The sequence below is a fragment of the Pezoporus wallicus genome, unplaced genomic scaffold (assembly GCF_028554395.1).
Source record: "Pezoporus wallicus isolate ANWC-B61680 ecotype Strahan unplaced genomic scaffold, APGP_CSIRO_Pwel_v1 contig_8702, whole genome shotgun sequence".
NCBI classification, from domain to species: domain Eukaryota; kingdom Metazoa; phylum Chordata; class Aves; order Psittaciformes; family Psittacidae; genus Pezoporus; species Pezoporus wallicus.
The window spans coordinates 1,561,169-1,585,468 of NW_026636754.1; the positions used below are offsets into that span (position 1 = coordinate 1,561,169).

The window sequence follows — 24,300 nt, forward strand, 5'->3', positions numbered from 1 at the left end:
CAGGTTCTCTATTCCTTCTGCCAGCCAGTATAAAGGCAGAGTAAGAAGGAGAGGCTGGAGCAGCACTCCTCAATGCTGGTGATGCAGAGTCATTATTTTATTTCTATATATAAAAATATATGTTTTACATATATAACTATTATATATACAATGTAATATGCATCATTATATGTATATTATATATATATTAGGACATGGAATCAGTGGCACACACTGGCAAGCACACACAAAGCCGTGAGGTAACTTAAGTTTGAAGGGACCTCGACAGGCCATTGGGTCCATCATCTTGATTAAAGGAACTTCACTACTGACTTCCCCTCAAGTTGCGTTTCCAAGTTAAAGCATCCCCTATTTTCGCATGTTCTCGCTCTGTTTGTTTTTACCGGTGACATACCCGGTGTGCCCTTCATGGGAGAGCTTCCTTACCACCTGCCCCTCTAGAGCTGGAGGGAGCCCATGGGTCCTGTGCGGTGGTACCAGCCTGGGCTCCCCACCCCGGCTCCAAGGCTGCAGCCCTGGGTTGAGAAGCCCGCGGGGTGAGAGGGATGCTCCCGGTACGGAGCAGGGCTCCGCGGCTCCGCACACAACCGGAGGGGGCCTCAGGCGCCCCCGCCGCCATTCCGCGCCCGGCCGCAGGGACGGGGCGGGGCGCCGCTCGATCGCTCGGCGCTCCTCACGCTGGCGGTGGATGTCCTCTGCGCTCGGCGGCGCTGCCTGCTGGGGTCGGAAGCAGCCGCCGGCCTGTCCGCTTCGGTTCCGCTCGGCTCGGCTCGGCTCGGCGGGCTCCCGCGGCGGGGCTGAGGCGGGCGGGCGCCGCCATGGTTTAAAGGGCGGCGGGCGGACGCGAACGGGCAGGAGCCATGAACCTGCTCCCGGCCAACCCGCACGGCAATGGGCTGCTCTACGCCGGCTTCAACCAGGACCACGGTGAGGTGGCCGGGCTGGGCCGGGCCGTGCGCGGGTGGCGGGGCGCGGCGCGGCGCTGTGAGGGGAGCGGGCCCCGCCCGGTGCGGAGGGCTCCCGGGGCCGGCCCTGTGCACCGGTTGTGCCGCAGGACGGTGGCGGAGGAAACCGCCCGGAGCCCGTGAGGGGAGCGCGGCGCTGGGCCGGGGCCTGCCGGGGCTGCCGGCAGCGGTGAGGAACCGGGGCGCGGTGCGGGAAGGCGGGCGGGGCTGCCCGGGCTGCTGAGGTGCTGAGGGCTGGGCGCTGCTGCTGCTGCTGCTGCTGCTGCGGAAGGTGTTGCCCCGCCGTAAGGAGCGGGAAGGCCGCGTTCACAGAGGGGCGGCTGCACCGCTCGCTGGTGCCGGTGTGTGTGCGCCCAGCCGCTTCGGAGGGAGCTGCGTGTGGAGGGGAGAAGGAACGGTGTGTGATAACGTGTGTCTGTGAATGCGTCCATGGTGGTTTGGGGCTTGCGAGTTGCACTGTTTAAAGCCGGCTAGCGTTTCTTGGGGAGTTGTGTAAGTCAGCGTTAAACCCCGACCTGAAAGGGTTTTAAGTGCACTTAAACTTGAAAACGCATCCTGCAAAGGTATCTCGCAAAAAGCCACTTTCGCGGTGGAAGTACTTTGTGTTCAAGATTGTGGTGTAACCTGGTTTTCTTTCCTTTTCTTTGCCTCATTCTTATTCCAAAAATTACAGTTAAGGCTCCTGATTGCGCTGGCAGACAAGCGCAGGTGCATGAACCACCTTATGCTCAATTTATTGCTTTTTCTTTGCTAGAAAGTGGAAGAGCTGTTCCAGAAAGGGATTGCATGGGCCACGTCTTGCTTTGCAATATAAAAATAGCACCGGTCTTATGAGTAAGAGTAATTTTTGTGAAATAAGGGCTACGCGGTCGTCATTTTGTAGCATCTTTTTATCTTGACAAGTAGTATTCTTGCCTAAGACAGTCTTGCAGCTGCTGTGGTTCATGTACCTGTGGCTGGTGCTGTTGAAATGGATTATTCTGTTGAATTTGGTCTCATGTCTCTGAAGAAGCTTTGTCAGCGGTGTATCAAGGTGTTCATGGACTGAGCTGCTTGGTAGCTCTCTTCATGCTCTCCTGCTGACTTGAAAACAAGTCAGGTTTTCAGCAGCTCCACACTTGTTTCCATCTTGCATTTGCAAAGAGATGGAAAAAGAGGTTTGTGAGCATGAGCTTCATTTCAGATCTGCAGGGGTCTGTGAGGAAGCGGTAACACTGAATGTGCAGCCTTGGTGGGGCTGGGTTATAAGAACTGTGTGAGAAGTTTCTCTCTTATTACAAAATGCCTTTAGAGCATCGTTTCATCATGTAAAACTTATTCTTTGTTGTAAAGGCTTCCTTAAATTCTGCAGCAGTAAATGCAGAATAAACACTATTTTTGATAAGGTCACATCCAAAGTTCAGGAACTTATCTTGGGAACTGGTGAGCTGACAGCATTCAGGTCCCATCCTACCTAGCCAGGCTAGCCAACTGAGTAACAACAAAGAACTTCGGGAACAAACCATGTTTGGGTCTCATGTGCAGGCTCCTGGAGCTCTTCCTGTTGCGGATGATGACTTTTGAACTGTAGGGAACATGCTAACACTTTACTAGGGCCTTTTAAAGCATAGGTAGTTTTGTGGCTGCTCAGAGAAGAGTGGGTAAGAGGAAAAGCTCACTTCTTCCTTGTTGCTTCTACCAAAAATAGAAGTATGAGTCACTGAAGTGCTGAAGCTCAGTCCTGTGGGTGTCTGCGTTTATTGTCACAATAACCTAATTTCCTAGTACTTTAAAACTAGCCAGTCCCATCATGGTGGAAGGGTGGGAGGAATGAGCTAGTAAGTCAGTCCAGGTATGATCGTCTTTGACTGACAAGTGATAAAGCACCTGCTGTCTTCCTGAGGTGTGCTTCCCTTGCTCTCTTTTGAGTGAGACTGCTTTCATACTGGGTGTCTTTGCCACTTTCTGGTTTTAATTTAAATAGTGTAATGCCCCAAAATTAAGGCCCATATTGCAAGGCGTTCTGAGGTGTTCTATAATAGAATACTCTGACTTCAGCTGATAGATGCCTTATTTCAGGCACTCTTCTGATGCTTTCAGGACAGTAAACTGCTTTACAGCAATGAATAGGCAAAACCTCCTCATAAATTACCACACCAGAAAGTCTACACATGAATTGCTGTCAAGTTTCTCTTTTGTCACTGTTGTAGTCTAAAGCTAGTTTGAAAACCAAGGTGTGGACTTGTTTTCGTGTTGAAACACTTGGCTTCCTCGTGTGATCTCCTTTAGTGGACTGAAATGCTTTGCTGTATGAACCTAGAAATGTTAGTAGGGTTCTGTGCTCTCTCTTACGGCTGTAGACAGAATTTGCTGTGGTCAGGAACCTGTTGCTTCCCTTGACTTCACTGTGGCAGTTTCTGGATCTTAAGCCCTAAAGCCTGCAGATTTCTTTATGTCCTCATGCCCCTTTCAGCTTGTGGCATCTTCTAGGGCAGTCATGAGGTTAAACCTTCCTTTGTCTTTGGTTTTGGAAAAACAAAACTCGCTTGTGGCCTCACTGGAAGTGTTGGTAAATGGCATTTTTACTGTAGGAATAAGGGGTTAAGCTGATAATTCTGCAATAATTAAAGTTTTAGTTATTTCTTTAAGTATCTGAGTTGTCTTCTGTCAGTGGCTCTTTGACAGCATGTCTGGCTCCTCTTAAAATGAGATGTGGACTTCCCATGGAAGAGAACATATCTATTATTGCAGCAATTCCCTCTTCTGGCAGCCAAGCTCCAGCTCTCTCATACAGAAAAGCTTATAAGCCATAGCTGCTGAATTTGGGATCCCACTGGTTAACACTGGGCTCAGTCAGATAGGAAACACCAGGCTCCAAAACTGTTCCTGTAACCTGGAATTGAATGAGTAGCGGTAATCTTCCTGTATGTTGTTTTTTTCCCTCTTATTTGCCTTGGAGTTGCTGTGACTTGAGATCTTCCTATCTCTGTCAGCAGTGATCACTGCGTGGGGAATCTCACTGTTACTCACAGTTGCCAATTCTGGTGTGCTGTCTCCAGTTAAAATATAGATGATTCCTAAGACATCAAAAGCAGCCCACGTCTTAGTCACGAGGTTACTCCTGCAGAATAGCTGTAGTGGTGCTACAGGAAACATCATGTCTGCATTTTATTGCATCAGCAATGTTCCATTTGGGTTTGTTGTAAGCTGCTGATACTAATACAAGTAGAACTTTACAGCGCTCTTTTACTGTCAAACATTTCAGCTTCACTCTGTTATATGCTCTGTTATAAAAATGTTGTTGGAAAAATAATGACATGGATACACACTACAGGTACCGGAAGTACGGTATTGTTTTACGTAGAGACACGTTTCCATTGTCATTTACTTTCAAGTTGTCGCAGTAAAGTACAATGTATCTGCTGGAAGCAGACTGCAGGAGGCAGCAGCTTGTTGGTGCTGTGGTTTCAGCGCAGTGCATTCCTGTGTGTTCAGTTGGCAGCAGACTAATGAATGATGCATGGAGAAGGGAGGAGGTAAAATTAATATGGTCAATTTAAAATCATCTATTTCAATATATTTATTAATTGTCTATAATTATTCTTGTTGCTCACTGTGTGTATTTACACGTGTAAATAAGAGCTTTTTGCACTTAACTTGGTACAAGATCTTGGACAGGTGAAGTTGTGCCTGTGAGTCTTTCGGGCTGGGGAGGTAAGTTTGTGTGTGTTATTTTCTTCTCTGGTTAGCTAACTGGTAGTGTTAGAACAGTTCAGTATGTTGGGCCTGTGGCTCTGCTGGTGGTGACTGTGTACAATAAGAGGGTTAATCGATTTCCTTCCTAACTAAAGGGTGCAGAGATGGATCTTGTAGTAATTATTCCTTTGTATGTGCGAGTTCATTGAATGGGAACTCGAAGGATGCTACCAAACGCTCCCCACGCCCTGTAGGATACCTGTCCCAAAAGCGGGGGGGGTGGAGGTGTGGGGTGTCTCTTTTTTATGTTACTGTTGGCTTTGGTTGGTTGGCTTTAGTTGAGTTTGGTTGGTGATTGTTTTTTAAGTGGTGCTACGTGGAATTAAACTCTTGAAGTATTAAAAATTAATCTCAAATTCACTGTATTTTTACCAAATTACAGTTTTTAAAGTAATGCTGTTACCAGGATCGTTTCTTGTAAGTTTTTATGTTGTTATGCAAGAACATTGACATTTTTTGTCTGGTTTATAACAACAACAACAACAACAAAAGATGGCACCAGTTGTATTGTTTCCTGTGACATCTTAACCTCCATCAGGATAGGGGCAGTGGGAGATGTGGCTTGAATGTTGCTCCCTTGCTCTTCAGTGAGCATATGCCAATTTTCCAGTTGAGCTTGTATTATGCTCACAGTGTGCAGAGCACAGGCAGTGAGCAGTGTGTGTTGGGCGAACGTTGCTGGCTCTTTGTGAGCTTTAACACCAGGAATACCTGAAGCAGCCTCTTGCACTCTGAGCCTTTTTGCCAGCTTCTGAGCCTTTGCTCAGCAAACCGGTAGAGTCTGTGTGCAGGAAGTCATGGGTGACCTGGCTGTGAGCAGATGGTTTGGAGACCATGCGTTAAGAGTGAAGGCTTCCCTTCCTTCCCCACCACCCTGTGATTTTGGGGTTTGAGTATGGAGAAGGGGTGCCTTTAGACACAGCTCCTCAATTTTATTTGGGGGGGTTCATACCCTTGCAGTCACTGCAGTGGGTAAAAGTAAAATCAGGCTAATCTGAGTATCTTTGTTCCAGTACCTTCGTCTTGAACTGGGTTTTTGATGCAGTGCACATACATAATGGAGTAGCTAATGTTCTGTCAGTCTGCCTTCAGCAACAGTAGCTGCTTCTTAATGACTTGTAATTGCTCTAACTTCATGTGGGCACTTCTTTATGTTAGTAACTGCATAAAAGTAATTGAAATTATTTTCCAGAGTATTTTAATTTATCGTCTAATAATTCCCTGGTTTAGACTTGAGCTACTGGCATGCAATTACTGACACCTGACAGCAGTACCTCTCTTAGAGCTTTCTTTAAAGCTATGTTTGAGAAACTTTCTTCTGTGGCAATATGAGCAATGGATCATACTCCTGTAGTTGTAACCGCAGTGTAAATTTGGATTTAATAAGAAAGGAGGGGGTTTGCTTCATAATGACTGCTGGGCCATAAGAAGTAAAATACAGGTTTCCTTCCCTCTGCAGTGCCTGGCATAGGATACAGATGGGGTGGGAATTGCTTTCCTTTCCTTCCATTGTTTTCTCTCCTGTCTAAAAAAGAATACTGAGAACTTTCCACTGGTCTCCACTCAAAGTGGAAGACAACTGGTCTAAAGGGTTTTCACTTGCAATGACTAACAAAGCTGCAAGTGGTCTTCAGCCTGAGTTTAACACAATGCAGTTACCAAGTCATGCTCCTAACCCTCTGGCTCTTGCTTAGTTTTTGAGTGTATCTATCTCGCAGTTACTATATATGTGTATATATATGTGCTTTTTACTACAGGATGCTTTGCATGTGGAATGGAAAATGGATTCAGAGTATATAATGCAGATCCCCTCAAAGAAAAAGAGAAACAAGGTAAAATGCTTACTTATTATATTGTGGTAATTCTGCCTTGGAAGCTTATCCTACTCTTGTGTTTTCTGTAAGGTTCCTGCTTAGCTTTCACTGTTCCATCACTGGAAGGCTTTGAATAAAGCCTCAAGGAAGGAAGTCCATGCTTGTCCTGAAGGGACTCTCACTTACTCAAATGTTTAAATGCTATTACTTTGCATAAAGCTGGCTGGTGATGTGTTTGTCTCACATTCTTGCAACGGCTGAATTGTGTAACTATTGCTAATGTGTGTAGTCCTGAGTGGGAGATAAGTTGCCTGGTTGTTCACAAGTGGGAGAGGAGTTGCTTGCTGCAGCAGTGTCATGTACCATCAGGAGAAGTTGTTGTGTTCTTATGCAGTAATCTGAGTGATCTAGTGCAGCAATGACACAGCTGCCTTTCTACTGGAGATCTGAACATAACATTTCTCATACTTAAAGAGTATTGCTTGCAAGAGCGCTCTGAGCACCCACCTCTAATACTTGAAATCTTACATTCTCTGTATGCTTAAGAAAGGATCTCAAAGCAGTAATCATGTCTTGCCAGAAATGACCAAATGAACCACATTAACAGGTAGTGGGGCTTTTCATCAGAAAGCAAACCTAACTCAGCAGAAATAAGGGAAAATGAAACCTAGCCATTGATTCTAACCCTAAATATAGGCAGAAAGCTGCCATGCTGACCATGTCACCCAGTGTTCGCAGCCTGTGGTGATAGGAAGGATTTAATAAGAGGAAAAATGTATTTAACAGAGCAGTTCCTATGAAACCAGGCATGCTTTCACTTTCTAGTGCTGTTAGGGATTTTAGTCACTATTCATGTGACCAAAGCTGACAAACTATTTCTATTCTTAATAGCAAATTCTTCCATAAGTAACATGTCTTGGGACTGTCATCTGTGATAGCGTGCTCAAAGGATCAGAGTGAAGCTTGAAGTCCTGTTGAGTTCCGTGTCAGAACTCTCCCTGCCAGTGGTTCTGGACATGCTTCAGGACTCCTCTGGCACAATGCTCCTTCCAAGTTGGATTGCCTTTTCCCTGTGGATTCTGAGAGGTCAGGCTGTACCGGCTGCATAGGTGCACAGAGAAACCTTGGTCATCTTCTGTGTATTTTTGCACCTACCTAAGAATATTCCCAGGTGGAGCTTGTCTATTTGATTGATTCCTGTAACCCAGTATGAAGCCAGGCCTTAACCTGTTGCACCCTGCCTTGTCTGTCTTATAGCCAGGAGTTCCATGAAGTTCCTCATCCAGTTATCAAGTGTCAGAACTGTAAAGAGAATGATTAAAGTGTTCTAACAGATCCAGAACACGCTGCATGTTCTTAAACTGTCTTGGGCTAGCATTTGTAAGTATTTTAAGACTTTTTGTCCTGGTGGTAATACCTCTTCATAGTAAAATGTGCTGTCGTGCTTTGAATGCTTTAATGGAGTTAAGAGGAGAATCTGGTGCAGAAGGGGGTAATGTCCAAATGCAGCTGTTCAGGAAGGAAACTTAAAAATGGTGTGAAGAAACCACAAGGACTTGTATGAAATCCAAGGCATTACTGCTCCAGTGTGGTTATCTTTCCAGGCATCTACTTTCAGCATTGTATGGTCAAAGGCCCAGCATCAGTTCCTCATCCAGATGTACTGCCACGCTGCTTAGCATCTGACTGAATCTCTTTTGTCCTCTCCTTCATGCATACATCTCCATCATCTTCCTGTTGTAGGGCTCCCTGCTCCTCAGGCATTGTTGCTGGTTTCTCCCATCCCTATTTCTGACAGTAGGTCTCTCTCTCTCTTGTCCTTGTGAAATTTCAGCTGCTTCTTCAGCTTTGAAGCAGTTCACTGGTTTCATCTGCATTTCCTGCTCCAGCCTACCAGTGTATGGAGGTACTGGACAGTCTTTGGAAGTTTACTATTAACTCTGCTCATCTACCTTGAAGGCCACAGCCAGCCTCCTCCCGACAGTTCAGTTCCCTCTCCTCAATGGAATGCCAACCATCCCTCTAAGTTACATAAACAAAGCCAAGCCCCCCCCCCCCTCAAATGTCATTAAATAGAACAATTCTTTTATTATAAACCCCTCTGGTTATCTTTGTTCCTCCCCTTGCACCACGAGCATGGTGTATTCTGCTTTCTCTGCAGTAAAAAGAAACCTCTTTTTCTTGCTCTCCAAAGGAGAAGCTGTCTGCACCAGCTTTTCTGCATCACCAAGTTGAGGCTTGCTGGAGCCAGACTGCACTTACCTGTTCCAGCAGCTACAGGTGTGCTCCAGAGAACAGCACTAGAGCTTCTAGTTCATCGCTGTGTGTTTCCCTTCTTCCCTCAAACCCAAGTCTATTAAGACACATCCCCTTGCACATAAAAAAGGTTATGACTAATGAATGCTGCTGGCATCTTTCTAAATGCGTGGCAGTAGCATAATAGAGCAACACCAGACTTGAAATGTGTGTGAGGAATGCATCTGAGCTGACGAAATCTTTCTCAGGTTATTTCCAAGCCGGCTGTGTAACAGGCGTTACTGAGCTGCCAAGATGATGTTGCTTCATCTCCTCTCACGCAGCATGTTTTAAACTTTGCTGGGCTTTTTCTATAGATCAGGATAAAGCCTGTCCCAGCTGTGTGACAGCAGCAGGGGTGGTCTTGATTGCTGTGAAAAATAAAGCAATTGTGCGGAGAATTCTGATCTTAAACAAGCACCAAAACCAGAACAAATCAAACAAAACCCCCAAACCCCCACCCTTTTAGTGAAGGTTTCTTGCTGTCACCAAGAGGATTCTCTGTTTTTTAGGGTCAGCCAGGGTAAGAAGACACTAGTCTTCTCTGATGCCTGAGAGATGTGCTGGAGAACACAAGCTTTTATTCTAACAGTGGGGTGAGGAAGAGATGTCAATGTAATGGGGTCTGACACTTAAATAACATTCATTTGTCTTGCAGAATTCCTAGAAGGTGGCGTTGGCCACGTTGAGATGTTGTTTCGTTGCAACTATTTAGCACTGGTAGGTGGAGGAAAAAAGCCCAAGTACCCCCCTAACAAAGGTGAGTCTGAGGGGTCTTGGAAAGGGTTGCTTTGTTCTGTGTGTAACTGCCTGGGGAGCTCAAAACAAACCAGACCTCCTTGAGCTGGGGTCTGGCATCCCGAAGGCTGGGTGAAGGGGATGGTGCAGCAGGAGCAGTGAGGTAAGTTGCAGCACTGTGGTGTTAACTGCAGTGCCCAGGCTCCGTGACCTGGTGGCAAAGGCTGTGCTCCTCACAGTTAGCTATGCACAGGCTCAGCAGCCTGAGGGTGGAAAAGCTCCCTGTTGGCAAGCTTTGTGGGAAAATACAACACTTTTTTTACTGCTGCCTCATTTGTAACTCTTGGAGCAGAACAAAAAACCCCAGATTGTGTTTAGAAAAATGTACTTATTTGTATTGTCAGCTTTTGTGGTTGTAGTTTACAAGCTCCTACCTGCGCGAGTCACAGCATGAGAGAACAGGTTGGTGTGTGGTGGCTAAATACATTCTGGTTAGCAGGATGCCAGCCTGTAACTGCTTACTATTGGATGCACCTCTGATTAGCCTTCTCAGACACCAGAAGCTGTTGCAAGGGATGTGGCTCTTCAGGCTCTTCTAACACGATCTCTGCACTGTTCTAGTAATGATCTGGGATGACCTGAAGAAGAAAACTGTCATTGAGATAGAGTTTTCAACAGAAGTCAAAGCCGTTAAGCTGCGAAGAGACAGGTGGGTATGACAGTGTTCCAAACATGGTTTGGTTCTCTACGCTGTTCTTACTCATTTCTAGCTGTTTGTAGCAAGAAAAAGATCCTGCTTTAACTCCAGGAATTAAACCTGGTTTTCAAGGGCAGGCGTTAGGTGTTAGCAGTGTACTTGGGCTGTGAACTGGTACCTGAAACCTTGGTGAAAAGGCTGTAAGATTTTCTGGCCCCCTAATATCAGGAAGTGTTCTCACATGGCTGCTGCTTTTCCAGGTACAGAGGAGTGTGAAAGGGATTCAGCAGAGCTAGAGCAAGAGCATCTCTTAACAGCTGGAGTCTCTGTGGGTGGAGGGGTTGGATAAAAGGGCTTTGCAGGCTCATAGATGCAGTGCTGTGAGGAGGGGAGGACGGACAGGAGAACACAGCCATTAGATCAGTTGAAAGCCTCTGCAGATCCGAGTTGGTACCTGTGTCCCGGTTTCACCCACCCCAAGTCACAGGAACGCTTTGTCTCTTTCAGGATTGTGGTAGTCTTGGACTCGATGATCAAAGTTTTCACGTTCACACACAATCCCCACCAGCTGCACGTCTTTGAAACCTGCTACAACCCTAAAGGTCAGTTGTGTGTGTGCGGGCTGGGGAATGCCTGCAGGTTTGTTCTGTTCATCTGTGCCTGCACAAATGGGTGGTTAGTAAGTCATTGAACAGTTTACTTAGTGCACTGTAGTCATGCCCTGTGGAGACACTTTTGTATTTATAAATGGATATTAACGTTTAATACTACTTCATGGAATGGTTTGTGTTGGAAGGGACCTTAAAGCTCATCCAGTTCCAAGCCCCTGCGTCCAACATGGGCTTGAACACTGCCAGGGATGGGGCAGCCACAGCTTCTCTGGGCACCCTGTGCCAGCGCCTCAGCACCCTCACAGGGAAGAGCTTCTGCCTAAGAGCTCATCTCAGTCTCCCCTTCCTACAGGCCCATGTGAAAAGCTCCTCTCCAGCTTTCTTTTGGCCCCTTTAGGCACTGGGAAGTGCTCTAAGGTCTCCCCAGAGCCTTCTCTTCTCCAGGCTGATACTTGGCACAGAAAAGCTTTTTCATGTACAAAAAAAAGCACAGAAAAGCTTTTTCGTGTACTCCTGTTACAATACAGATTTGGTTTCTATAAGAAGGAGCCATGTGCTCTTTCTGTGAAGACCCTCTAAACTCCATGTTTGTGTAGAGAAGCTAAACTATCACCTGTTATAAACTCTCACCCTTTCTAAGCTCCTAAGGAGACTTTATTTCTTATTTAAACACCTTTGCTGTTGCAGACTGATGGAGCTGATCTCTGAGAACATGCAGGTTTTGGGTAACCACCACTAGCTTACTCTTGAAATGATGAGAGCAAGTTGAAACTATGCTACTCCCTTACTTCTCTGTGCTTTGCACTTATGGACAGATCATGTTTTGGGATGCTGCAGTAGCCATTAAAATGAAATTCTGATTTCCTACATGTTTGTTCGTTCTGAAATTACCAATATTTTGGAAACTTATGTTTGAGAACTTTCTTACGGAAACTACACTGTTGCTCTCTTTTTTCCTTGTCTTCTAGGTCTCTGTGTCCTCTGTCCGAATAGTAATAATTCTCTCCTTGCATTTCCTGGAACACACACTGGGCACGTGCAGATAGTGGATCTTGCCAATACAGAAAAGCCTCCTGTAGACATACCAGCCCATGAAGGAGTCTTGAGCTGCATCGCTTTGAACCTGCAGGGAACAAGGATTGCAACAGCATCAGAAAAAGTAAGTCCTACATCCTCCCACCTCTGGTGTACGGTGTGCTCCAGTGCAGTGAGTTCTCCTGAAATAGGAAGTAGCATCCTTTCTGTAGGAAAGGCTGGTGGTAACTACCTGGAAGATTTGTCACTGCTGTACACGGTGTCAGTCTGGATCTCCACTGCTCCTCTGGGGTAGGATACACCACAGTGACCCAGAGGTCATGTTTGTGTTTGACCACTGCCCCAGTGGCTCTTCAGTGGCATTTGAATGAGATCTGGCCCAAGCAGTGCACAAGTGTCACATTCTTCTATCAGATACTATTGATTTTAAAAACAAAGGGGTGGGGGGAGGCTTATTTGCATTCTTTCACCTTCATTAATTCTGCTTAAATTATGCTGACAAAAATCTGAAGTTACTGTGTGTAATGCAAAACCCTCTGGGCTGGTGCTGAAAGGAGCACCAGACAGGAGGCAAAGCTGTGGAGCTGCCCTCTCTCTCCATGGGATGTCTGGGAAGTTGGCTTGTGAGATGTGGCTCCTGAGGAGCACTGGGGCTGAGGTAGCCAAGTCCTTGTTACCTTCTTGCACTCGGCTGAAATGACTTGCTCAAGAGAAGCTAAATTAATCCATCCAGTCTCTGCTTAGAAGAGTTTCTACTGCACAGCCTATAGCTCAAAAAGCTTTAAAACAGAAAGTGCAGCCATAGGCTTTCTTAACTGAGCTTAACTCCATTGCTAAATAGAACAGTCATCTGCTGAATTTGTCTTGACACATTCCTCTCTTGGTATAGAGAAAAGGTTCAGTGTTTTCAGCCTGAAATAGGAGGATGGACAAACTGCCATTGTGAGCAGGGTGCAAGTGGACATCTCCAGCTTGAGTCTTAAATCAGAACTCAGCTGATATTTACTTCTCTCTGCTGGGTTGTGATAGTTACTGGTGTGTGACCAGAAAGATGCTTTTGTTAACCAGGTGTATGGCAGGAGTTGTGGGGGATGAGGCAGACCCTCTTTTAATCAGGTGAAAGTCCCTTTATTTGGTATCACTGACTTGTTCTGCGTCTCTGGTGTCAGCTTGGTTTAACCAAAGTGCAGTTCTCCAGCACAGCACTGTCTGTAACCTGACTCTGGGATCCCTCAGGGTTGGATCAATACAGATAATAAGCATGTGACAGGTAACTAATTCTTCTGCATTACTTCAACTGAACTAATTGTGAGTCCAGCCGCAGCCTGAATGTATTTAGTGGGAAAAAGAAATTCCACAGTAGCAACCAAAGCACAATAGGGAATGTGGGGAACAAGAAAAAAGTTATACGCAGAACACCAGCCCAAAAAGCTATACACAAGTCTGCTCCAGTGTTTGCAAACTAAGGCCAGGGCTGTACTAGTGCTTTGCAACATAACCTGGGAGAAACTTCCTCAGTTGAGTAGCTAAGGAACAAGAACCAAAACACTGTAATATTGTGGGGCGTGTGTGAAATTTGATAATCCTTCCCAGAAGTTCCCAAAAGTTAGAGGTTCTCCCAGACCTATGGGAGTTGAAAAACTGTGTATGTAGGGCATGCTGATCAGGTGGAAGTCTCGGATGCATTCACAGATGCAAAGAGAAGCCTCTGTCTTTGCTAATGTAATGCTTGATTCCTTTTCAAGGGGACCCTCATAAGAATATTTGATACTTCATCAGGGCATTTAATCCAGGAGCTACGCAGAGGATCACAGGCAGCCAACATCTACTGGTACGTTTAATTGCTGTCTCTTGTGGGTGGTGTTGTGCTGAGGCACCCTTGTGGCAACAGCACACAAGTCATCTCCAGAAAGCAGAGGGAAGTGACAGTGCTGCAGGCACAGGGGTACATTGGGCCTGTGCTGCCTCTTCTCTGCTCCATGCTGGTGAGGAGAAAGCAGTAGCTGGCGAAGCCCAGCATGGATTATGTACTGATAATCGAGCTGTGTGTCGAGTAAAGGGGAGCTGGGGGCATACTTCACCTCCACACTGAATATGGGGAAGGCAGTGCCACAGTTTAACAGTGCCCAGAGAGGCTGGGGTGGACACCCTGGGACAAGGGGAGGTTTATTCTCACACAGTGCCACTCTGCATGCTAGAGCCCCGGCAGAGGTTTGACCCTAATCCACTGCTGGAAGCATCTTCCCAGGAGTGGGGCAACTTCCCTTCTTTTACTGAGCACCACTCCAGGTATGAGTGTTGCCCACTGAATCCAGTACCTCCTCAGAGCATAGTGGGTGTGTTCTCCCAGCAGTGGCTGAATGTCCCACACAGATGTTGTCTGTGCCCAGGCACGCTGCAGCATGGCTGCTGATATACCAGGCCCTCTGCTTGAGGGCACACACTCACCCCTGAGGGGCTTTCCATCCTGTCAGCAAAGGAGCAGCACCTGCAGAGCAGAGCCATTGCTCCCTGCCTTGCAGTTGCTCCAGCCAGCGGCGGCAGCACCATTGCTGTGCACACTGGGAGCTGTGGGGGTTTTGTTCAGTAGCAAGACTGCAACCGCCTGTGTTCTCTACAGTATTAACTTCAATCAGGATGCTTCCCTGATCTGCGTGTCCAGCGACCACGGCACAGTGCACATCTTTGCTGCAGAGGACCCCAAAAGAAATAAGCAGTCAAGGTAGGGCCAGAGGCATTCTGAAGACTTTGGGGGCTGTGGAGGGGCTTTAACAAGACTTCAAATTATGGGTCTTGTCAGGCAGTACCAAGTACCTGCACTATGGAGGTGGTAAGACCAGTCTGCTGTGCTTGAGTGAAGCTGTGGATTTGGGAGGGTATGCAGTAGGATTCCAGCAGCAGGTCAGGGTGTTGCTTTTGTGGCCATCTCAGCACATAGTTTGTGGCTATTTCACATAAAGCAGTCTCTAAACTCTGACTAAAAATCAAGGTTTTGGGCAGTTTTTGCAGTTGCTTAAAAATGTAAAAGCAGAAATGTAGTTAGTGGCAGGGTGTCCCCCCCCCCCCCCCCCCCCCCCCCCCCCCGAAGGGGAATCATACCTATTATTGGATACTTTGTGGAAGAAAACAAAAGCCATTAGCGTGAACCCGATGACATGTGCAGACACACGAGCAGTTCTAAATCGACTTGAGTCAACACCTTACTAAGTTGTTATGCCTTTTTTTCCCCTCTCTCTCTTTCAGTTTGGCCTCTGCCACCTTTCTCCCCAAATACTTCAGTTCCAAATGGAGTTTTTCCAAATTTCAGGTTCCCTCAGGCTCTCCATGCATCTGTGCCTTTGGAACAGAGCCAAACGCTGTCCTAGGTAAGCAGTGGAGGCTTCTCCAGGTTCTGTCTGGAGAACCAGGTTTTGGGCTACAGTGGCCGGGAGCTGGGGAGCAAACCTATCCCTCTGCCCAGCTGAACTGACCCTCTTTGTCTCTGTTTCAGCAATATGCGCAGATGGCAGCTACTACAAGTTCTTGTTCAACCAAAAAGGGGAATGCTCAAGGGATGTCTATGCTCAGTTTCTAGAAATGACTGATGACAAGCTCTGATGGGGCTGAGGGGAGTGCACGGGTCAAAGCACTGCCCTGGCTATTCCACACCTTTGGAAGGACAGTATACGAGTGGCCAGTACTGATCAAGAAGTCTAGCAGACCTTACTAAGAAGCCTGGCCGAGCACAATCACAGGAGGCTCTGAAGTAGTGGACTACGTATGTTTTTTCTCATTTCTGCAAGTATTCATCATTAAAATCTCTTTGGGTTACTGTCATCAACTCAAGTTTTCAAGATGTGGCTTTCAACAAGCTTGTGCCTACTGGGTTTCTCTTGCTCTAAACTGTGACGACTTTCAATTGAACGTGAGTGCCTGCCACACTGAAGAGCTGCAGGGGTGTACAGACCTACACCTGGCTTCAGAGAGAGGGAAGTGCCAGCAGGGGAGTTATAAATGGCTGGGAGTGGGGGGAACACTGAATCATGTGCAGATAAACCTCTGCCAGCCCAGCAGGGAGCAGGGTGGTGCCTGACCACACCCAAGGGGAAGAGAGGAAAGGGGGGACAAGTGTGTGGCCAGAGCTGGCTGTAGCCTCAGCCAGGCTTGGCCTGACCTGACCTGGTCTGGGGAGGGAAGGGGGTGGCAGCTGCACAGCCCCAGACCACTGCTCCCATATGCCCATGGGCGAGTCAAGTGATCAGTACCAACTATGGAAGATGCCAAACTGCACAGGAAGGCTGAAGGGGGGTTTAGGTACTAGCACACAGGGTGTTCAGACACTGGGAGCTCCTGGAGCGGTGGAGGTGAGTGATTCCTCCTGCAACAGAACAGCCGCTCCTGGATTAAGTGCCACCCTTGTACCAGTGCACAAGCTGTTCGGATGCTTCTGGAATGCTGTGATGGGGTACATCATCTCCAGCATGGTCACTGAACCAGGGGGCATGAAGCATCTGTCTGCAGTGGCTTTAAACCTGCCACCCTTCCTTTTTTTCTTTCCACGTGGGATGTTGTATACCAAGTTCTGCTGGCCTAGGGACAGTCAGGCGAGACTAAACCCACTGACATGTAAACTCCTTCCCAAAACTTGTTACATGGCCAACACATATTTACTGCTGAACTAAGGCACGAGATGCTAAACAAGAAGCCAAGATAGATACAAGCTCTGCTCTGAGCACAGAATGCCTAGGGAAGGGGAGGCCTCCTCTTCAGAATCCCATTTCACACACGCTAGGTCCCTCTAAGGTTGTTTAGCTGCACACTAAATTTGACAAGTTTCGTTTAGTGTCATGTAACATACTAAGGACTAACTTCTACACAGACTTTGATGTCAAAGTTGCATGTTGCTTTTATGTGTATAATCACAGAAATTGTTTTGCACACTTATTTGTAATGTTATTTCTTTTAAATAAAAGTGACTAATTTTGCTGTACTCGCTGATGCCCACAGCCAAGGTCCCTAATGCCAGAGGTGTGGGGGATAAGTAGGTAACAGTAGTGATCACTGCTGAAGGACAGAAGCTGGATGTAAACAGAGGACAGTAAAGCTACGAACCGCTGCCTGGGACACATACCTTGGTACTGACACCAACATCTGCACCACCACATGGCTGCTCTGCTGCTCCACCCTGGTCACAGCTGCACCAACACAACCACCAGCTGGAGGTGGCTGCATCTCCCCAGAGCAGGACAACACAAGAGATGATCCTCTGAGGCTGACAGATGTCCTCTCTCTGGCACAGTTGTAGCTGTGTCCGATCCAGTCAGCTGTACTCGCTTTAAATAGCGGGGAAACTACCTAAACCATCAAGGCTTCTGCATGGTGCTTTGAAGGTTTTACATATCTTCATCTGGTAGTTTAATCACCTGTTTGGGAAGTTGTACTTCATGTATTAGATGGACCATGTATCCACCATGTAGAGGGACTGATTTGGCTGCAGGGTCAGTGCACTGTGAAGCTCAGACACACAGCAGGAATGTATACTCGCTCCCGGGCAGGGCACCAGCAAATCACAACCCAGGCAGGCATAGGCTTAATACAGATCAAGTCTGCAAGGCCAGAATGAGCAACCATCACCTTTCAAACGTTGCCCTGCTCTACAGGAAGCTGCAGCATAGAAAGAGAGCACGGTAAGCTGGTACAAGTCTGTGCAACTAAAGAGGATTAAATAGGTTTTTAAATGTCAAATTCTTGGCTTAACACAAGTGTTCCAGTCCAGGGTTCCGCTAGCCTTTCCTCCTGTAAGTACAGCTGGTTTAACATGTGGCTAGACATATGCTGTCCCTGTAGACTGGGAGGGAAACAGGCCCATGGTGCCGCTGGGTTCATCTGCCCACCACGAGGAGCTGGCAGAATTTGCAATACAAGGACAATTCTTGAAAAAGTCTTTCCATCAGCATCAGCTAGTTAAGTATATGGACCATTAATTTATTTTTATTTAAAAATAACTAAATGCCTTCTCTCCCCGTTTTGCTGCCTCTTTCCACAGTACCTGTGCCACAGTTCAAAATACTGAAGGGAAAACTAGTGGATCAGCCAGAGGACTGAATCAACTGGTAATACCAACCACGTACTCCCTGGCAGGAGCCACAGTGTTTCTTTCAGGACCTCTATGTATTTAAAGTAGAAAATACAAGATTAATTGTTAAAGGTATAATACATAAGACACAAGACTAGTGCTTGTGTCCATGGCAGACACCACTGACCTGGATACAGCAGCTCCGGAACAGCGACCACTTGGGAGTGAGTCCTACTTCAGGCCCACAGGTCGTGACCTCTGTCTTGCTGAGCATTTCAGTACCCCCATTTTGCTGCTTTTTTTTCCCCTTCTTCCCCAAAGGTTGTACGTGTTCAAACAAGGCAGTGCCTCAGGCCTGGCTGCAAGAGATCCCATGGGATTTCACACAACAAGCTGTTCTTTTTAAAGGAGCAGGTTATGCTCTTTCAGCTTCAAATATTCCAGCCCCCTGCAGGAGTTTTGGAGCACACCTTTGATTTCTCCTCAGCTCTTGGAAGTCTTGACATGAAAAGCAAGACCCAGCATGCAGCAAGGCTTTCTGGTACTTCAGACAGAAGCATTTCCCCAACGACCAGAAACAAAAAGCATGTAACTAAGGTACAAAGAGGCTCAGAAACCAAACCACCACTCATGGAAATGAGTCCAGACAGTGTGGCTCTCACTAGAGTGATTTCTAAAAAACCAATAATCTGTTAAGTGTGTGGCAACCTGGGCTCCATCACTGCACTTGTGACCAGCATTTTGTTAAATCACTGAACTCCCTTGCCACGTACCTGAGATCAGCCTCAAATGCAACACAACCTCCAGAAGAATGAGACTCTTTGATAGAAAAAATAATTCTTAATTGATTAATAGTTGGGAAAGAAAAGAAGCAGGAGCAAAGCTTGTTTTCATCTGCCAGTCCACAAATACGATCAAGAAGAACCTGATGATTAAAAGCAGCCCACGTAATTCCAAACTGCAGCCATTCCCTTTTTCAACTCATTTTGGGCCAGGCCCAACACAGAATTCTCAGAATGTAAAACTGTATCAGGTACAGAAAGGGGTCAGCCAAGTTATTAGAAAGCAGCACTCAGTTTACTGTAAATGAGATATAATATACTCTATATAGATATTTATCTCTAACAAACATATATATACAAAATCACAACTATATAAATCCCAACCCAATCTGTATTAATGGCAACCAACCAATAAAAATTTATCTTTTGGGGGAAATTAAACCAAGACACAAACCATAGATCCGAAATTGATGGCTGAAACATCAAATTCCACTTTTGGATTTAAGTCATTCTCAACCCCAACATTTCCACATGGCTCTGCATGTTAAAAGCCAGAAAAGCAGCACTGCCCTGTGCTGCCTCTGCGCAGCCATCAGCCTGGGGCAGTGGCTCAGGGAGAAGTGCTTTTGTGGCTTCTGGGGTCAGCATGGCACAAGGTACTTACATGAAACAGCACAGTTTAAAATGGCACAACACCAGCTGCTGGCATCAGGGTAAATACACTGCTTTGCTTTTATAGCTCTCTAGGTGACTACAATGAGTACAGGAAGGTCAGGCTAAAGGAAGGTACTTACTTTCTTCCCGTGGTAAAACACAGCTCTCACTTTCTTCTGTTCATTCTTACAAGTAGGTTGTGCACTGAAAGACTAAAATAGCTGTTCTTATTTGGTACTAAAACTTCACTTCTGATGCTTTCCCTCTCCTAGTTTGTCTCTTATATCATTATAATGAGTGGCAGTGGCTCAGAACTGAGACTAACCCTGGTGACCCAGAGAAACCAGCCTTTGACATCACTCCACCTGCAGCCCACCTCTGCTCTGCAGACTCAGTGTCACCACTCCAGGTCATACAATGCCCTCAGCTGCTGTTACAGCACCCAGCACGATGGCAGAACTGTGGTGTCCAAAGGCAGAAGCAGCCCACTGGCCATGCTGCCACCCTCCCAAACCAGCTACACACAGCTGGCTCAGGCAGGGAGAGGGGTCTGTGTAAGGACAGCACATGCTGGTAGTGGAGAGACAAACACTTCTGTCACTAGACACGAGCACTGGGTCTTCCGTACATTGTAATTCTGAGTCTTTCTCAAAGTCATTTTAAAGATGACACAAAAGCTGACTCTTAACAGAAAGAACACGAAACAGGCAGCTGAGAAGGAGCACAAAAGGGAGTAATACCTTGCATCACAAAACACCAAAGGTAACTGCAAAGGTTGTATCAGTTCCTAAAAGAGAGGTCAAATCTCTACGTACATGAATCACCTGAAGAAATTTTCCATTTGCAAAAGAAAGATCCTGTTGACTGCAGGTGTCCAGGATGAGCAGCACACTCACACCACTTAAAGAAAGGTCATCAGCATCACTTCAGAAGCAGAACCACAACCAGAGTCTCATTCTGTCTCTGCCATCCTGTGCTCACCACCGCTGGACTGGTGGTGGGAGGCTCAACACTACACTGACAAACTAGGGAACAGGCTTGTCTTAACGACCCAACGATTCAATTTAGTCAGGACAGAGCAGGACAGAACCCTGCACTCGTCAAAAGCACTGGGGATGGTCCTGTCAAAGTGTCCTTAGCACCACCCAAAGCATGGGTCAGTGGATGTGATTCTTACAGAAGAGCATAAGCAGTTTTCTCCCATCACGCAGCTTTCCCAAAGGGCTCATCCACCTGAACAGTGTACACATTCTTGTGCCAAACTCCACATGCGCCAAGAAGCATCAAACCCCACCACACTGCAACATTATTCAACATCATTCTTGGACTAAAGCAAAAGCCTGGCACTCTACCAGCTACCAGGAAGAAACTTCACTCCATCCCAGCCAAAGTCAGGCCACAGCATACTCCCACCTCCCCCTATGCCCCAAGGATGTTGCCTATCATTACCTGACAGTGAGGACACCTTGGCTTGTTTGGTCTGATGGCTTTTCCTGTGGCACTGCCAACATAAATTGGATTAATTGCCCCAAAATACACATAAATACTTCAAACACACTGGTGCAGTAATGTCAACTTAGTTAGTTTGCTGAATAAAATTTAATTTTATTTAAAAAATCTTATACACTATTATTCACCTAGCCCTAGTTGTGAACAGATTCTCACTTCTGAAAATAAACCACATTCTAGTCAATTCATTCAACACCAAATTAAATTACTAGTACTGGATTTTTTTTCTTAAAAAAAGTATGTTAAAACTTTACTTTTTTATTTTTAAAACCTCTAAAGAAAACGTTGCAGTTTTACAGAAATGTTTCTTTTCCAGGTTATGCGTTTTTTTTTTCAATGCCTGTTATAAATTCAGCTTGTGTAGAGTTGGTGGTTTTTTTTCATAGTTTTTTAATATGTATTATCTGCAGAGACATTGTAACAGTTCCATTTTGTGGATGAACACAAAACTTGTACAGATTTCTCATATTTGGTCTTCAGGTAAATAGTTCCCAAAAGCTGCCTAAATAAACCACTTCAAACTGTTCAGTCCAGCATGAGAACACAATCTTTCCTTTCGTACAGGGAAAGGAAAATATAAATAATGCATCATTAGTACAGAAAATGACGAGAATCAGATTCAACTGAAGCCAGCGATGCAGCTTCCACTCACCTGACTGCATGAGGAGATAAGACGTTAATGTGAATTAAAGACTGAACAGCAGCCTTACGTTGCAATTTAATTTTGAAATGTAAAGTGGAATCTATTACCACGATTAAAGTGAGAAATTACCAATACAGCTTTAAATGTTCAACTGCAGAACACACACTTAAAAAAAAAATAAAATATTAGAATAACATGGTAGCCACTGTTAGAAAACCACAACAGCTACGCTCACTGGAGACCCTGAGGGGTCAGTGTAGGACATCAAAAGTGTGATGGAGAGACTGGTCAGATTAAGTTCTACTGATGGGTGCTTAAGCTTAAAAATATCGAATATACCTCTGACAAGATAATTTTTACTCTTTTTAAAAGGACTTGTGATAAAGAATTTCATCTTTCTAAATGAAGAACAGTCTGTTATCTTAAACATACACAATATTAAGCGAGACTCTTGTTTTACTTTAGACTGGAAAAATATGCCAGGGACAGTCAAAGTCAACACAAAGTAACAAACAGCAAAAGGTAGCAGAAAGAGAAACAGGTAAGTGCAGCTCTGGTCAAATTCATAGCAGTTCTTTACGTCAGTTAACGGCTCATTTACATCGTAATTTCTAATCAGTTACATGCAAGCCCAAAGAAGCATTTGATCACTACACATGGTAATAAAATTTGATTAAATTTATCAGGCAACTGCTAAAATATGAAAATTTGCAGATGTAATAAAGTAGCTTTATCTGAACTTGAACAGGACAGACAAAAGTAAATCATTCCATTGGTTAAAAAAACCCTACATTCAGTTTTTACCAAACAAAATTTCACATGAAAAGTATTGTGTGATTCGAAAGTTTCCGGAGTAGAAATGGAGTGATTTGAAATGTCAAAGACCCCATTGTTTTGCAAAGAAATGAAAATACACCTCAAAAATTTCTAATTCCACATGTGAACAACAAAATACTGCATATCTACCAACAACTGCATCGGGTAGGTCATTATGAAAGGCTAGCTGCCAAGATGTAGGAAATGGCTCCTTGCCTCTGTTCCCTTTGAGGAATATACAATCGTTTGAAACCAGTTCACACTAAGCGCTTATCATGCTGCCGTTACACTGAGATACTCAGTCCTTAAAATAATCTGATAGAGATTTTTTTTAAAGCTGCAGCCCTCCCCAACACTGTATTTCTCAGTGTGCACAGTTCGGTAGGGGCAGGGAGGAGCGGGGGTCACAGCCTCTGGAACAAGATGGTTTGCAGTTTGACTTTAAATTACCAAGTTTTAAGGCCACCTGTGTTGGGTTTTTTTTCAGTGCTGAAAGTTGAAGTCTGATCACAGGGCCCCTTTCCCCACTGCGTGAGAACATGTTCCAACATTTTAGGTGTTATATTTAAGTGTCTCCTTTTGGCACCATGGAGTTTTGTTTTGTTTTTTTTTTTCTTAAAAAAAAGAAAAAAAAAAGAAAAAAAAGAAAAGAAAAGAACGGAAAAAAAAAAATAAAACTCCCCTAAGTTTCTAGTTCTGGCTGCCTTTATCACTCACTGCCACAGGTGGGGTGTCCACGTTAACAGCTATGACTATGCTCTCTCCATCTTCTGTTTTGATACGCTTGAGTTCCTGCTGTTCTGACTGGTCTCCATTCTGACGCTTGGTTGGGAGGGAGGCCGAGGCAGATGCATGGGTCGCCAACATATGCAAAGGACTCGCAGCAGCTGTGAAAACACAATGAAGAACTTGAGCACGCTAGTCCCCCTCAAACAGAAGATGCTGAAAGCAAACCTGTGTTTTCAGTACAACCATGAATTCCTTTATTGGTGCTACGTGGGGTATTTGCAATCCCAGCTGAGATTCAGGTCCAATTGTTTGATCTTTGTACAAGCTTTGGACATTTGCCCAAATCACATTCACACAGATTTGGACAAAGGTAGGAGAATGGGGATATATCTCTGGTTTGCCTATGGGCAGCTGAAGACACAGAGGGGTTAAATGGCTGAAAGCTACACTGTACAGCCACAGCTACCCTGTAATTTGTAACAGAACTGAGAAGACAAGATCCCCTTTTCATAGGTTCTGGCTGAGGCTGTAGATCACTGCAGAACTCATTACCGAGCCTGAAGGAGTGCACCACTGTGACATAGCCATCTGTGGCCATCAGTTATTTAACACAAGCTACACAAGTCACATCACCCAGTGATTCCTCGCTGACAGATAATGAGGCCCTGACCTACCGTGTAAGGAAAAGGCAGCACTTCAAAAAGTATGAGTGTTAAGAAATGACCCATTTGATTAGATTCAAGAGCACAACTAAATTAGATCAACAGGTGTATATATTTCAAACACCCTATACAAGATTTTCATCTTTCTCGTTCCATGGTGAGATAGTGAAAGTCACTATTAATGGGCAAGACCAGTCCTTTAACCCTTCCAAGAAATCCAAAAGTTCCCTCCCTCTACTTGTCAGCAGTCTGCTCCTCAATATCAACCTTTTCTTAAATCAACAATTCCGATGTCTTTGCAAATAATGCAAAATACTAATGATATATTTGTTTACTGCACTTCATGAAAAATTATCTAACCATTATCAAGCAGTCTCCTTTTTACACCCACACTCCCTTTCCTCAGCTCTGCTGCCTTTATTACAGTATTGTCCTAAAACATGAAGTCCATAAGGAACTCTCATTTCTGTATTTGTTCCAGTAAGTTATCCTAGCATATCTGCAATATCACCTCTGCATGTAACCAAACTGGTTGGTATTTAGTTTTACCAGTAGACTTG

At 45.4% G+C, this 24,300-nt stretch overlaps 2 protein-coding genes across 4 annotated transcripts in view; one reads left to right on the forward strand and one right to left on the reverse strand.

Annotated features, from left to right (window-relative positions):
* Positions 1-751: 751 nt before the first annotated feature.
* WDR45B (WD repeat domain 45B) lies at positions 752-15,710 on the forward strand. 3 transcript variants are annotated; one of them, XM_057401413.1, is made up of 10 exons: positions 752-927; positions 6,458-6,532; positions 9,468-9,569; positions 10,169-10,256; positions 10,752-10,846; positions 11,824-12,014; positions 13,636-13,721; positions 14,511-14,612; positions 15,134-15,255; positions 15,381-15,710. In XM_057401413.1, exons 1-10 carry the CDS (start codon positions 861-863, stop codon positions 15,485-15,487), a joined length of 1,035 nt encoding a protein of 344 aa, XP_057257396.1. In that variant the 5' UTR covers positions 752-860; the 3' UTR covers positions 15,488-15,710. The 3 variants fall into 3 exon arrangements, with proteins under 3 accessions (XP_057257396.1, XP_057257398.1, XP_057257397.1); XM_057401415.1 differs by having other exon boundaries at positions 15,198-15,255; XM_057401414.1 differs by lacking the exon at positions 6,458-6,532.
* Positions 15,711-20,961: 5,251 nt separating this feature from the next.
* The window catches only part of FOXK2 (forkhead box K2), a 47,275-nt gene continuing 43,936 nt past the window's right edge, over positions 20,962-24,300 (reverse strand). The window contains exon 9 of the mRNA XM_057401401.1: positions 20,962-23,236. Coding sequence (XP_057257384.1) covers positions 23,040-23,236 — 197 coding nt within the window. The 3' untranslated portion in view covers positions 20,962-23,039. The remainder of the gene's footprint in view (positions 23,237-24,300) is intronic.

Excerpts from the sequence above, each read along its gene's own strand:
- WDR45B (XM_057401413.1), top strand. The coding sequence starts at position 861 with ATGAACCTGCTCCCGGCCAACCCGCACGGCAATGGGCTGCTCTACGCC. Across the intron at positions 6,533-9,467 it reads CAAAGAAAAAGAGAAACAAG|AATTCCTAGAAGGTGGCGTT; the intron begins GTAAAATGCTTA and ends TTTGTCTTGCAG. Across the intron at positions 14,613-15,133 it reads AAAAGAAATAAGCAGTCAAG|TTTGGCCTCTGCCACCTTTC; the intron begins GTAGGGCCAGAG and ends TCTCTCTTTCAG.